This window comes from Ranitomeya imitator, chromosome 3 (assembly GCF_032444005.1).
Source record: "Ranitomeya imitator isolate aRanImi1 chromosome 3, aRanImi1.pri, whole genome shotgun sequence".
Classification (NCBI taxonomy): domain Eukaryota; kingdom Metazoa; phylum Chordata; class Amphibia; order Anura; family Dendrobatidae; genus Ranitomeya; species Ranitomeya imitator.
In genome coordinates this window covers 116,527,684-116,542,198 of record NC_091284.1, presented here as the reverse complement: position 1 = coordinate 116,542,198, position 14,515 = coordinate 116,527,684, and the positions used below count along the sequence as shown (strand labels likewise).

The 14,515-nt window shown below is 41.5% G+C and overlaps 1 protein-coding gene across 3 annotated transcripts in view; it reads right to left on the bottom strand.

The window, feature by feature from the left end:
* The window catches only part of CUX1 (cut like homeobox 1), a 484,034-nt gene that overhangs the window by 194,880 nt on the left and 274,639 nt on the right, over positions 1-14,515 (bottom strand). For all 3 annotated transcript variants that reach the window (XM_069761313.1, XM_069761314.1, XM_069761315.1), the window contains exons 9-11: positions 13,091-13,139; positions 9,163-9,267; positions 7,055-7,243 (exon numbers count right to left, since the gene is read on the bottom strand). In XM_069761313.1, coding sequence (XP_069617414.1) covers positions 7,055-7,243; positions 9,163-9,267; positions 13,091-13,139 — 343 coding nt within the window. The remainder of the gene's footprint in view (positions 1-7,054; positions 7,244-9,162; positions 9,268-13,090; positions 13,140-14,515) is intronic.

Genomic DNA, 14,515 nt, shown 5'->3' with positions numbered 1-14,515 from the left:
ATATTCTAGGTTCTTCAAAGAAGCCACCTTTTGCTTTGATGACTGCTTTACACACTCTTGGCATTCTCTTGGTGAGCTTCAAGAGGTAGTCACCGGAAATGGTTTTCACTTCACAGGTGTGCCCTGTCAGGTTTAATAAGTGGGATTTCTTGCCTTATAAATGGGGTTGGGACCATCAGTTGTGTTGTGCAGAAGTCTGGTGGATACACAGCTGATAGTCCTACTGAATAGACTGTTAGAATTTGTATTATGGCAAGAAAAAAGCAGCTAAGTAAAGAAAAACGAGTGGCCATCATTACTTTAAGAAATGAAGGTCAGTCAGTTAGAAATATTGGGAAAACTTTGAAAGTGTCCCCAAGTGCTGTTGGGAAAACCATCAAGCGCTACAAAGAAACTGGCTCACATGAGGACCGCCCCAGGAAAGGAAGACCAAGAGTCACCTCTGCTTCTGAGGATAAGTTTATCCGAGTCACCAGCCTCAGAAATCGCAAGTTAACAGCAGCTCAGATTAGAGACCAGGTCAATGCCACACAGAGTTCTAGCAGCAGACACATCTCTACAACAACTGTTAAGAGGAGACTTTGTACAGCAGGCCTTCATGGTAAAATGGCTGCTAGGAAACCTCTGCTAAGGACAGGCAACAAGCAGAAGAGACTTGTTTGGGCTAAAGAACACAAGGAATGGACATTAGACCAGTGGAAATCTGTGCTTTGGACTGATGAGTCCAAGTTTGAAATCTTTGGTTCCAACCACCGTGTCTTTGTGCGACGCAGAAAAGGTGAACGGATGGACTCTACATGCCTGGTTCCCACCGTGAAGCATGGAGGAGGAGGTGTGATGGTGTCGGGGTGCTTTGCTGGTGACACTATTGGCGATTTATTAAAAATTGAAGGCATACTGAACCAGCATGGGTACCACAGCATCTTGCAGCGGCATGCTATTCCATTCGGTTTGCGTTTAGTTGGACCATCATTTATTTTTCAACAGGACAATGACCCCAAACACACCTCCAGGCTGTGTAAGGGCTATTTGACCAAGAAGGAGAGTGATGGGATGCTACACTAGATGACCTGGCCTTCACAGTCCCAAGACCTGAACCCAATCGAGATGGTTTGGGGTGAGCTGGGCTGCAGAGTGAAGGCAAAAGGGCCAACAAGTGCTAAGCATCTCTGGGAACTCCTTCAAGATTGTTGGAAGACCATTCCCGGTGACTACCTTTTGAAGCTCATCAAGAGAATGCCAAGAGTGTGCAAAGCAGTCATCAAAGCAAAAGGTGGCTACTTTGAGGAACCTAGAATATAAGACATAATTTCAGTTGTTTCACACTTTTTTGTTAAGTATATAATTCCACATGCGTTAATTCATAGTTTTGATGCCTTCAGAGTGAATGTACAATTTTCATAGTCATGAAACACAGAAAAATCTTTAAATGAGAAGGTGTGTCCAAACTTTCGGTCTGTACTGTATATATAGTGCTTAAAATGTAATGTGGCACCTGCCCTATTATACTGATATAACGCTGCCCTGGCATTTGCGCTCCGGTGTGCATGTCATAGCAGCAATTTATTTTTTATCCTCCTGACATGAAGACAAATTTTTGGGGACATCATTTATCAAAGGATGTGGACGTATGCAAAGCTGGCGGTGGTGATGCATGCTGTACAGAATGAAACATTCAGAGGGATCAAGAGGTTTTGCTTTTGTGCGTGCCTCCAAAACACACGGTCTATTAGAGACGACTCATTGAGCACAATCTCTGATGTCTGGAATTATCGGAGATGCATGTAAAGATGCACAATGTGCTGCAGCAGAGGATTTTGCAGGGTAATAAAGGTTAATGGCGGCTCTCCAATCCTCAGTATGTGGAATATGGTAATGATAAACAATTTAAAATTGGACATGGTGATTTTACCCACAACAGACTGTAGTTAGAAGATAGTATGTAAGAATATAGATCTCCAGAACCAGAAGTCATGTAAGAATATAGGATAGATATCCAGAACCAGAAGTCATGTAAGAATAGAGTATAGATCTCCAGAACCAGAAGTCATGTAAAAAATATAGCATAGATCTCCAGAACCAGAAGTCATGTAAGAATAGAGTATAGATCTCCAGAACCAGAAGTCATGTAAGAATATAGGATAGATCTCCAGAACCAGAAGTCATGTAAGAATAGAGTATAGATCTCCAGAACCAGAAGTCATGTAAGAATAGAGTATAGATCTCCAGAACCAGAAGTCATGTAAGAATAGAGTATAGATCTCCAGAACCAGAAGTCATGTAAGAATATAGTATAGATCTCCAGAACCAGAAGTCATGTAAGAATAGAGTATAGATCTCCAGAACCAGAAGTCATGTAAGAATAGAGTATAGATCTCCAGAACCAGAAGTCATGTAAGAATAGAGTATAGATCTCCAGAACCAGAAGTCATGTAAGAATATAGCATAGATCTCCAGAACCAGAAGTCGTGTAAGAATAGAGTATAGATCTCCAGAACCAGAAGTCGTGTAAGAATACAGTATAGATCTCCAGAACCAGAAGTCATGTAAGAATATAGTATAGATCTCCAGAACCAGAAGTCATGTAAGAATAGAGTACAGATCTCCAGAACCAGAAGTCATGTAAGAATAGAGTATAGATCTCCAGAACCAGAAGTCATGTAAGAATAGAGTATAGATCTCCAGAACCAGAAGTCATGTAAGAATAGAGTATAGATCTCCAGAACCAGAAGCCATGTAGGAATAGAGTATAGATCTCCAGAACCAGAAGTCATGTAAGAATAGAGTATAGATCTCCAGAACCAGAAGTCATGTAAGAATAGAGTATAGATCTCCAGAACCAGAAGTCATGTAAGAATAAAGTATAGATTTCCAGAACCAGAAGTCATGTAAGAATAGAGTATAGATCTCCAGAACCAGAATTCATGTAAGAATATAGCATAGATCTTCAGAACCAGAAGTCATGTAAGAATAGAGTATAGATCTCCAGAACCAGAAGTCATGTAGGAATATAGTATAGATCTCCAAAACCAGAAGTCATGTAAGAATAGAGTATAGATCTCCAGAACCAGAATTCATGTAAGAATATAGCATAGATCTCCAGAACCGGAAGTCGTGTAAGAATATAGGATAGATCTCCAGAACCAGAAGTCATGTAAGAATATAGGATAGATCTCCAGAACCAGAAGTCATGTAAGAATATAGGATAGATCTCCAGAACCAGAAGTCATGTAAGAATATAGCATAGATCTCTAGAACCAGAAGTCATGTAGGAATATAGTATAGATCTCCAGAACCAGAAGTCATGTAGGAATATAGTATAGATCTCCAGAACCAGAAGTCATGTAAGAATATAGTATAGATCTTCAGAACCAGAAGTCATGTAAGAATAGAGTATAGATCTCCAGAACCAGAAGTCATGTAATAATATAGCATAGATCTCCAGAACCAGAAGTCGTGTAAGAATAGAGTATAGATCTCCAGAACCAGAAGTCATGTTATAATATAGCATAGATCTCCAGAACCAGAAGTCGTGTAAGAATATAGGATAGATCTCCAGAACCAAAAGTAATGTAATAATATAGCATAGATCTCCAGAACCAGAAGTCGTGTAAGAATACAGTATAGATCTCCAGAACCAGAAGTCATGTAAGAATATAGTATAGATCTCCAGAACCAGAAGTCATGTAAGAATAGAGTACAGATCTCCAGAACCAGAAGTCATGTAAGAATAGAGTATAGATCTCCAGAACCAGAAGTCATGTAAGAATAGAGTATAGAATCTCCAGAACCAGAAGTCATGTAAGAATAGAGTATAGATCTCCAGAACCAGAAGCCATGTAGGAATAGAGTATAGATCTCCAGAACCAGAAGTCATGTAAGAATAGAGTATAGATCTCCAGAACCAGAAGTCATGTAAGAATAGAGTATAGATCTCCAGAACCAGAAGTCATGTAAGAATATAGCATAGATCTTCAGAACCAGAAGTCATGTAAGAATAGAGTATAGATCTCCAGAACCAGAAGTCATGTAGGAATATAGTATAGATCTCCAAAACCAGAAGTCATGTAATAATAGAGTATAGATCTCCAGAACCAGAATTCATGTAAGAATATAGCATAGATCTCCAGAACCGGAAGTCGTGTAAGAATATAGGATAGATCTCCAGAACCAGAAGTCATGTAAGAATATAGGATAGATCTCCAGAACCAGAAGTCATGTAAGAATATAGGATAGATCTCCAGAACCAGAAGTCATGTAAGAATATAGTATAGATCTTCAGAACCAGAAGTCATGTAAGAATAGAGTATAGATCTCCAGAACCAAAAGTCATGTAATAATATAGCATAGATCTCCAGAACCAGAAGTCGTGTAAGAATAGAGTATAGATCTCCAGAACCAGAAGTCATGTTATAATATAGCATAGATCTCCAGAACCAGAAGTCGTGTAAGAATATAGGATAGATCTCCAGAACCAAAAGTAATGTAATAATATAGCATAGATCTCCAGAACCAGAAGTCGTGTAAGAATACAGTATAGATCTCCAGAACCAGAAGTCATGTAAGAATAGAGTACAGATCTCCAGAACCAGAAGTCATGTAAGAATAGAGTATAGATCTCCAGAACCAGAAGTCATGTAAGAATAGAGTATAGATCTCCAGAACCAGAAGTCATGTAAGAATAGAGTATAGATCTCCAGAACCAGAAGCCATGTAGGAATAGAGTATAGATCTCCAGAACCAGAAGTCATGTAAGAATAGAGTATAGATCTCCAGAACCAGAAGTCATGTAAGAATAGAGTATAGATCTCCAGAACCAGAAGTCATGTAAGAATATAGCATAGATCTTCAGAACCAGAAGTCATGTAAGAATAGAGTATAGATCTCCAGAACCAGAAGTCATGTAGGAATATAGTATAGATCTCCAAAACCAGAAGTCATGTAATAATAGAGTATAGATCTCCAGAACCAGAATTCATGTAAGAATATAGCATAGATCTCCAGAACCGGAAGTCGTGTAAGAATATAGGATAGATCTCCAGAACCAGAAGTCATGTAAGAATAGAGTATAGATCTCCAGAACCGGAAGTCGTGTAAGAATATAGGATAGATCTCCAGAACCAGAAGTCATGTAAGAATATAGGATAGATCTCCAGAACCAGAAGTCATGTAAGAATATAGCATAGATCTCTAGAACCAGAAGTCATGTAGGAATATAGTATAGATCTCCAGAACCAGAAGTCATGTAGGAATATAGTATAGATCTCCAGAACCAGAAGTCATGTAAGAATATAGTATAGATCTTCAGAACCAGAAGTCATGTAAGAATAGAGTATAGATCTCCAGAACCAGAAGTCATGTAATAATATAGCATAGATCTCCAGAACCAGAAGTCGTGTAAGAATAGAGTATAGATCTCCAGAACCAGAAGTCATGTTATAATATAGCATAGATCTCCAGAACCAGAAGTCGTGTAAGAATATAGGATAGATCTCCAGAACCAGAAGTCATGTAATAATATAGCATAGATCTCCAGAACCAGAAGTCGTGTAAGAATAGAGTATAGATCTCCAGAACCAGAAGTCATGTAATAATATAGCATAGATCTCCAGAACCAGAAGTCATGTAACAACTGATTATACGGTGTGTGCTACACTTACTTTATGTAACCTTAAAGCTGATCTGACACCAAATTTCACAATACAAACTGCATACAGTACTAAATAGATCACTTAGACCTGATCAGACTGGTGTATTTACTTTGAAACTCTATGTCAGAATGGCTGTATAACAAATCTCTGATAGTTTTCACACAATCTCCTCCCACCTAGTCTGATGGACAGCTCCTCAGTGTCCCATCTGCTGCTGAGATCTCACGCTGTTCAGTACAAGCTGCAGATGTCAGACAGGTGGTGTGGGAGGAGAGTGCACACTGGGACTCATAAGCTCTTTCACTCTTTAGCTGGACTTATCACATGCCCATCTGAATATCAGTATTACATAGGCATCATGACTTGGATTTTCAAAGTAAGTACATCAGCCACATCAGGGTTCTATACACAGTAGGTAACAAAGGAGCCATCATTCACAACAGATGATATCACAGCTCCTCCACACCCCACTTCATACAGACCTATGCTAAGATCACAGCATTAACAGTGTATTATTATTTTTTTGTACCAGTTTATACATTTTCTATAATATAGATCGTGATGTGCAGTAAAATTATATAAAAACCTGATTGAGACAATAGGCCATTTTCAAATTACATATTCTCTTTACTGATTAATATAAGACTAATGGATGTACTTCTGTCAGCAGACGGCCAATTAGCTGGAAAAATACAAACGGATTTAGACAGTTTTTAAAGGGAAACTGTCAGCAGGTTTTCACCATGTAATTTGATAGCAGAGTGATGTAGGGGCTGGGAGCCTGAACACTGCGCTATGTCACTGGGCTGTGTGTGTTGTTGTTTCAGTGTTTTATCAGCATCAGATTATCACTACATGACAAGGCATCTTGTGCCATCCAGTCTTCCTGCTCTGATTAGCAGATTTCTGCCTATGCACAGTATGCACAAAAAGCTTAGTGGTGTAGCCGGGGTTATACAGGACTCAGCATTCTGAGCACTGCTAGTGAAAACAGTGATTGTATTACAATTACAGCAAGCAGCCCAGCAAGTGACACATTGCTGGAATCAGGGTCTCAGCCCCTACATAATGCTGCTCTCAGATTACAAAGCAATAACCTGGTAACAGATTCCCTTTAAGGCTGATCTGAGAGTGCATATCCTGTATATAGGGAGCAATGAGGGGACACTAGCTATTGGTCACAAAGAGAATTTTTCGGATTTCGTTATCCGTTGTGTGTTGACCGTCATGAATAAACATGGGGACACTCCTTTTCCACAGACCTCTCGGATCCAGCGTGCACGGGCGGCATAGAGCAGAGGCAGTTATTAGAACCCGGACTATCATGTTCAGCTCCAGTGGTTGAGAATCCAATAGCGAGTGGTGGATTTCCGCACCCCCGGGATCAGGCCAATGGCACTTACTTTAAGATTGCCGTTCTTGGTGTTTAGCTGCTGCTCAAGCTGAGATATTTGAGAAGCGGAGTTCTCTCGGAGCTTTGTAAGACTGGCCTGTAACCGCTGCACATCTTCCACAAGTTGGGCTATTTCACGCTCCTTTGCGGTAAGTTCAACTTCCATATTAGAGCGATCTGATCCCTCCGTGGCCTGATCCTGGAGAGACAGGAGAGTTTCACATTTACTGCAATGGAGTGAGACACACAGTAAAGCAATGTGCATTGTGTAAGATACTGGGCTGGGACAGCGGCTGCGGGGTCGCTGTAACGGAAACCTTTCATTATCCTATACTACTAAATCTGCCTCTCTGGCCGCCATCTATCCCTCTACACCTCCCGAGATGTATGCACACTCCGCTTAGCTGTGCATGCATGTGCTTTATATCAAGACATCTCTCTGGGGGCGGCTTATCTGCACTTCCTGAGAACAATGAATAAGACACGTTGAAATCCAACTTTCCAATACCCCCCCCCTGAAAAAAATTGGAGGGTGAAGTTAGGACAGCCCCATACACAGTAGGTGGATGCGGCTGCAATAAGCGGATTCATGCGTCATTAATCTTATGTACATGGCCAGCTCATACGTTTATATTGAATAGATATGCCATAAATGGCCATTAGATGCACATCGATTTTGTTAAAGAGTCCTGCCGTTTCCATTTATTCCTATTCATGTTAGTGGGAGCTCCGAAAATTACCCAGCAAGCACAAAGGGGGGGCTTTCATCTTTTGGACATTTATGACAAACCCTTACAATATGTCATAATTGTCCCAAATGAGACAACCCCTTTAAGGTCTTGTTTGCAACGGAGAGTGTGGCGTGTTATTAAAGGGAATTTGTCATCACATTTTGTCACCTAATCTGAGTGCAGCATAAGGTAGGGACAAAGACCATGATTCTAGCGATGTGTCACTTACTGGTTAACTTGCCGTAGTTTTTATACAATTATTGGTTTATCAGCAGGAGATTATCATCAAAGGACTATTTAAGCTGCTGCTAAATAGTCCTCCATATTCTTGAGTTCAGCAGATCTAGCAGTTCTCTGAATGCTGAGCCTTGTATAACCCCGCCCACACCACTGATTGACAGCTCGCTGGCCGTTTACAGTGTACGCAGAAAGCTGCCAATCAGTGGTGGGGATGGGGTTATACAGGGCTCAGCATTCAGAGAACTACAAGATCTGCTGTATAGAAAACATAGATTTTATCAAAACTGCAACAAGCAGCCCAGTAAGTGACACGTTGCTGGAATCAGGGTTTCTGTCTGTACTGCACACTATGCTGCTCTCAGATGTGGTAGCAAAAACCCTGTGACCGACTCCCTTTAAGTTAGCTATACACTTAGAAGGATTAGGTGTGGGCCACATGAGTGCTTGGTCAACAAGCATCCCATCTCCCCGTACACATGCCTGCTCAGCCCATGGGGCAGATACTCTCAATAGAAAAGTTAGCAGACGCTGGCAGCAGAACAAAAGGGATTCTGTCAGCAGGATCGCATACCCCAATCTATATATGTGCACATGTGGCTCTATCAAACACAAATACAGCTATACCTCTACACGGGAGCGTTCGCTCCTCGCTTACTGAGAAATCAGCATTTGAATTGATATATAAGAGGATGAAAAGCTATTTGTAGATCTGAAGCCTGTGTCACTCCAGCTCTATTCCCACCCAGTGCTGCCATCTGCTGCTTGACTGACAGCCTCCATGCTGTGTGACTTCGGGGAAAGCAGTAAGTCAAGCAGGAGGCGGTGACGCTGGGTAGTGAATAGAGCTGGAGTGACACAGACTTCTGATCGACAATTAGCGCTTCAACATCATTTGCATATACATTCAAACCCTGCTTTCTCAGTAAGGGAGGAACGGACACGTAATGGTATTGTTGGACTTGTCTTTGAAAGAGCTCCATGCACATATAGTCTGTGGGGTGGCATCCTGCTGACAGATTCCCGTTAAAGGGGCAATTTAATATCGCGTGGCAAGTATCAAGAACTATCTGCTGGGTTATTAATAGGCGTAAACTTGGTGTCACATCCTCATAGAGAATAAAACTGTAATCATAAAGCGCGTTTTCACCGTATCCGGCGGCTTCTGCGTCTGCGAGGCATGGTGGAGGGATGTGCTCGCTGACGAGAGCTGCTCCTTTAAGGCCTCTGCTTCTCTCTGTGCCACCTCTGCTCTCTAAAGGGAGGGGGAAAAAAAGGTGAAGAGAGAAACACATTCATTTTAACAACTGACAATTAATCTGGGAACATTCATCAATTCATGCCCGGCTGACTATAATTGATTTTCCTAAACACTCAACCTAATAAATGTTAGGGGGGGGAGGGGGGGAGGAGGAAAAAAACTGGAAAGTGATGGATTTTTATTTTAAATAGTACAAGGAAGAAATAATTGAGCGATTATGACAGTAATTTAACGCTAGAAGCAAGGAATCCCCTGCTGCTGTTAATGCTGCAGCCCACTGAATTTATCAGGCTGAATAAATATGAGGAGAAATGGAATCTTTTTTATTCAATTTATTTCTCTCCTCACGCCGAGAATGATTTCATTTCAGAATTACTTGTGGGAATGACTCATGGGGGAGGCACGGTAGGAAGCTTCTAATCTGGTGGGGTTGGATTCCACTCAGCCAATGGAGGGCACCAGCTGGCAATAGAGGGGTTAAAATGGTGGCAGGATGGCGTCAGGTGAAGTCGCCACACAAGCTCTGAGGAGGAGTGTGTAATACACAGCTGAATGGGATTATTTCACACCGGCCGAAGAATCGGATTTCATCAGGAATATTGTGCTGGACTAGGATGTGTGTGGAGGCAGAAGCGTCGGCTACAGAAGTGGCTAGCCACGAGATGAGGGCAGGTGTCAGGTCTTCACCTGCACCTTCTAATAATCACAGGATTAAAGGGAAAGGTCTGTCTTACAAGGAAACTGTCAGTAAGAAAATGACTGTTCAAACCAAACACAGGCGCTCATGGCGGGGCCAAATATTTACATACACCTTCCCACCTACTTGTGTTCCATCTATCTCCACCTTTTTGCTTGTTTTCCATCTATCGCCCCTTCCCCTCCTCTCTGATTGACAGCTCTGGCTTCATAGAGTCAGAGAAGGAGGGAGATCGATGGAAAGCAAGCAGGTGGTAAATGTTTGGCTCCGCCATGGAGCACCGAGCGCCTGCCATTGGTTTTAACAGTCATTCTGTGCTGACCGAGTCCCTTTAAGATGTGCCCCCGATCTCATAATTATAACCATAGGATTCAAGATCGGGGGGCTTCTCCAGAAAGGGGGCACATATACTGGGTTATGAGAAGGAACGGAAGTGATTTTCTTATGGAGATTTCCCTTGATGCACATGTTATTTCTCAGCCAATAATGAATTAAACATTACAACAGTGGCAACTATTAAGAAATAATAACGGATGATCGCACTGACTGCTGGTACACATTGTCCGCCCTAGAGCAGTGTGTTTTGCCACCATAGACATAACATAGAATGTAGTCTATGTTAGTAATGGTGTCCTATGTAGGAATGGTGTATATGTTAGTAATGGTGTCCTATGTAGGAATGGTGTATATGTTAGTAACGTGTCCTATGTAGGAATGGTGTATATGTTAGTAACGGTGTCCTATGTAGGAATGGTGTATATGTTAGTAACGTGTCCTATGTAGAAATGGTGTATATGTTAGTAATGGTGTCCTATGTAGGAATGGTGTATATGTTAGTAACGTGTCCTATGTAGGAATGGTGTATATGTTAGTAACGGTGTCCTATGTAGGAATGGTGTATATGTTAGTAACGGTGTCCTATGTAGGAATGGTGTATATGTTAGTAACGTGTCCTATGTAGGAATGGTGTATATGTTAGTAACGGTGTCCTATGTAGGAATGGTGTATATGTTAGTAACGGTGTCCTATGTAGGAATGGTGTATATGTTAGTAACGTGTCCTATGTAGGAATGGTGTATATGTTAGTAACGTGTCCTATGTAGGAATGGTGTATATGTTAGTAATGGTGTCCTATGTAGGAATGGTGTATATCTTAGGAACGGTGTCCTATGTAGGAATGGTGTATATGTTAGTAACGTGTCCTATGTAGGAATGGTGTATATGTTAGTAACGTGTCCTATGTAGGAATGGTGTATATCTTAGGAACGGTGTCCTATGTAGGAATGGTGTATATGTTAGTAACGTGTCCTATGTAGGAATGGTGTATATGTTAGTAACGGTGTCCTATGTAGGAATGGTGTATATCTTAGGAACGGTGTCCTATGTAGGAATGGTGTATATGTTAGTAACGGTGTCCTATGTAGGAATGGTGTATATGTTAGTAATGGTGTCCTATGTAGGAATGGTGTATATGTTAGTAACGGTGTCCTATGCAGGAATGGTGTATATCTTAGTAACGGTGTCCTATGTAGGAATGGTGTATATGTTAGTAATGGTGTTCTATGTAGGAATGGTGTATATGTTAGTAATGGTGTTCTATGTAGGAATGGTGTATATGTTAGTAATGGTGTTCTATGTAGGAATGGTGTATATGTTAGTAATGGTGTCCTATGTAGGAATGGTGTATATGTTAGTAATGGTGTTCTATGTAGGAATGGTGTATATGTTAGTAATGGTGTCCTATGTAGGAATGGTGTATATGTTCATAACGGTGTCCTATGCAGGAATGGTGTATATGTTAGTAACGGTGTCCTATGTAGGAATGGTGTATATGTTAGTAATGGTGTCCTATGTAGGAATGGTGTATATGTTCATAACGGTGTCCTATGCAGGAATGGTGTATATGATAGTAACGGTGTCCTATGCAGGAATGGTGTATATCTTAGTAACGGTGTCCTATGTAGGAATGGTGTATATGTTAGTAATGGTGTTCTATGTAGGAATGGTGTATATGTTAGTAATGGTGTCCTATGTAGGAATGGTGTATATGTTCATAACGGTGTCCTATGCAGGAATGGTGTATATGATAGTAACGGTGTCCTATGTAGGAATGGTGTATATGTTAGTAACGGTGTCCTATGTAGGAATGGTGTATATGTTAGTAACGGTGTCCTATGTAGCAATGGTGTATATGTTAGTAACGGTGTCCTATGTAGGAATGGTGTATATGTTAGTAACGTGTCCTATGTAGGAATGGTGCATGTATACGTGCCACGATTGCTGCACCATCATAAAAAACATTCATTAGAACTCTAACAACAGAGAACTACTAAGGCCGCAGCTCTCCTGACAACAAGCGCCATTGCATAGGACCTGAGTAATTGTATTGTAAGTAATCAGAAGCTGCCTCTGATCCACTGGACATAACATCCGGACTGCTTTCATGTAGATCCCATAAAAAAAAAAAAAACATTGTGGGTCGGCTTCTGAAGGAAAAGCATGTGTTCACTGAACACATCTCCGTCCGAATACATAAAAATCCATTCAAAGAAAGCCCAGATCCCAGAGCTTTTCAGCGCGATCCTGCACTCCCAGAAGATGTGCTTAATCAAAACGTTGTGTTCAGCGCTCGCCTGCCAAAAGACCTTGGTTAGGGCTACAAATCCTTCTTGGAGTAAAGCAAATGTGTGCATGCCAAAGCAGAGGCAAATAACTCCGGTCTAGAGCCGAGACCAGGACACATTTCTCAGCGGGATATTATGGCGTACATTAGAAGGCTTTTAACACTGCCATCATCGCATCATGAAATTTCAATACCGCATTGTTTCTTAAAGGAATGATTACCGAACGTACAATGTCCCCTCATACGTGTAGAAATATGATGTAGAAGGGTGGTTTTTTTATTTGTTAATTTGGAACTTTCCCAAAAGAAACTTTGGAGATGACATGAGACGGGTGGCCGGGATCCAGCTCCTCACCTGCGCCTGGAACGTGTGGATACTAGTGCTTACAGTAACAGGCTACAATCAGACATATTTTGTCGTCTTTCGGTTGAAATGAGGTTTGTGAACCAAGGTGACAGGAGACAATTACATGCTGCTCAAGGACTGATCAAGTTACCTGGTTGGCTCGCTCAAGATCAGTCATGATCATTTCAATCTCATCGGCCCTAGAAATGAAGGGGAAGAGAAAACACAAACAGGTAAAGCTGGTAAATACTAAATAATGTGTTAAAAAACATTGATTAACCAGTGATCAATATATGTTCAGCATGATTCTGGACTCTTGGACCCAGTCGTCAGTATAGTAAAGCACCGTGTCGGGCACTACACTGGAGGTCTTACACAGTTTTAGGAGACAAGGTGCTTATGTCTATGGCGTTATTTCTAGTTGTAGGTTCATTCTCACATCAGTAGGAGACCAAGAACTCAGCCTCGGCCATAACATCACACATTGATACACAGGTACAAAGGGGGAAAGAGGAACAATAAGGTCAATAAGGTTTAAACAAGACTAATGTCCATCAAGCTCAACCAAGGGATGGGAAGAGGTACAAGGAAGGGTTATATGTACAACCACTATGCATGATCCGGTCAGCCCCAGAAGAGCTAATCTTTCCCTCCTGATCCCACTGACAATCCATTGTACTAAACATTCAGAAAATAACTTTTCACAAGTAGACTATTATTTGTGTTAGTTTTTTCTAGCAAAAAGGCCTTTTTTGTAACTATCAATATTTCCTACTGGGACCAGCTCCTGAGGTGGACAAGCATTGTTGGGTAGCTCCTTACGGAATGGTGGGCTTCTTCTCTCACTAGATGAATAAATGCCCCCATACACAGTAAATTAAATGTTTCTGAACCTGCTGATTTCAGTTGGACAACCTGACCATTGGGTCATGATGGCCTCCAATTCTGTCCCAGCAGATGATGTCGGGGACCTTTCCTTTTGTTTTCAGGGCAGATAAGTTGTCACCAGAGGAATCTGATAGTAGCGTTATCCCCTCAGCCCAGGAAAACACTAGCACATGCAATCGAATGATCATGTGTCTGGTGGAATACGGGATAGATTGCTGTCACCCAAACGATGGTTCGGCTGACTGCTATGTCATGTATTGGGACCCTGGCACGGGACAAATGATCACGCAAATTCTGCTCATCAAAATGTGTATCATTTATTTATGATTTGATTATATAGCCCAACATATTCCACAGCGCTTTACAGACATCATCACTGTTCCCATCGGGGTCCACAATCTACATCCCCTATCAGTAGATCTTGGCAGTGTGAAAAGAAACCGGAGAAACCCACACGAGCACGAGGAGAACATACAAACTCCTTGCAGATGTTGTCCATGGTGGGATTTGAGCTCGGGCCCCCAGTGCTACTGTACACTAACCAATAAGCCACCATGCTGCCCACGATGTGTAGATCCTTGCATTGCAGCTCCACCAATATGTCTATGGGCAGAGATATGACCATGCTTATAGTAATATTAGGACCATAACCCTGATGCAGAGCTAATGAGGTGGCATTGTATGAATG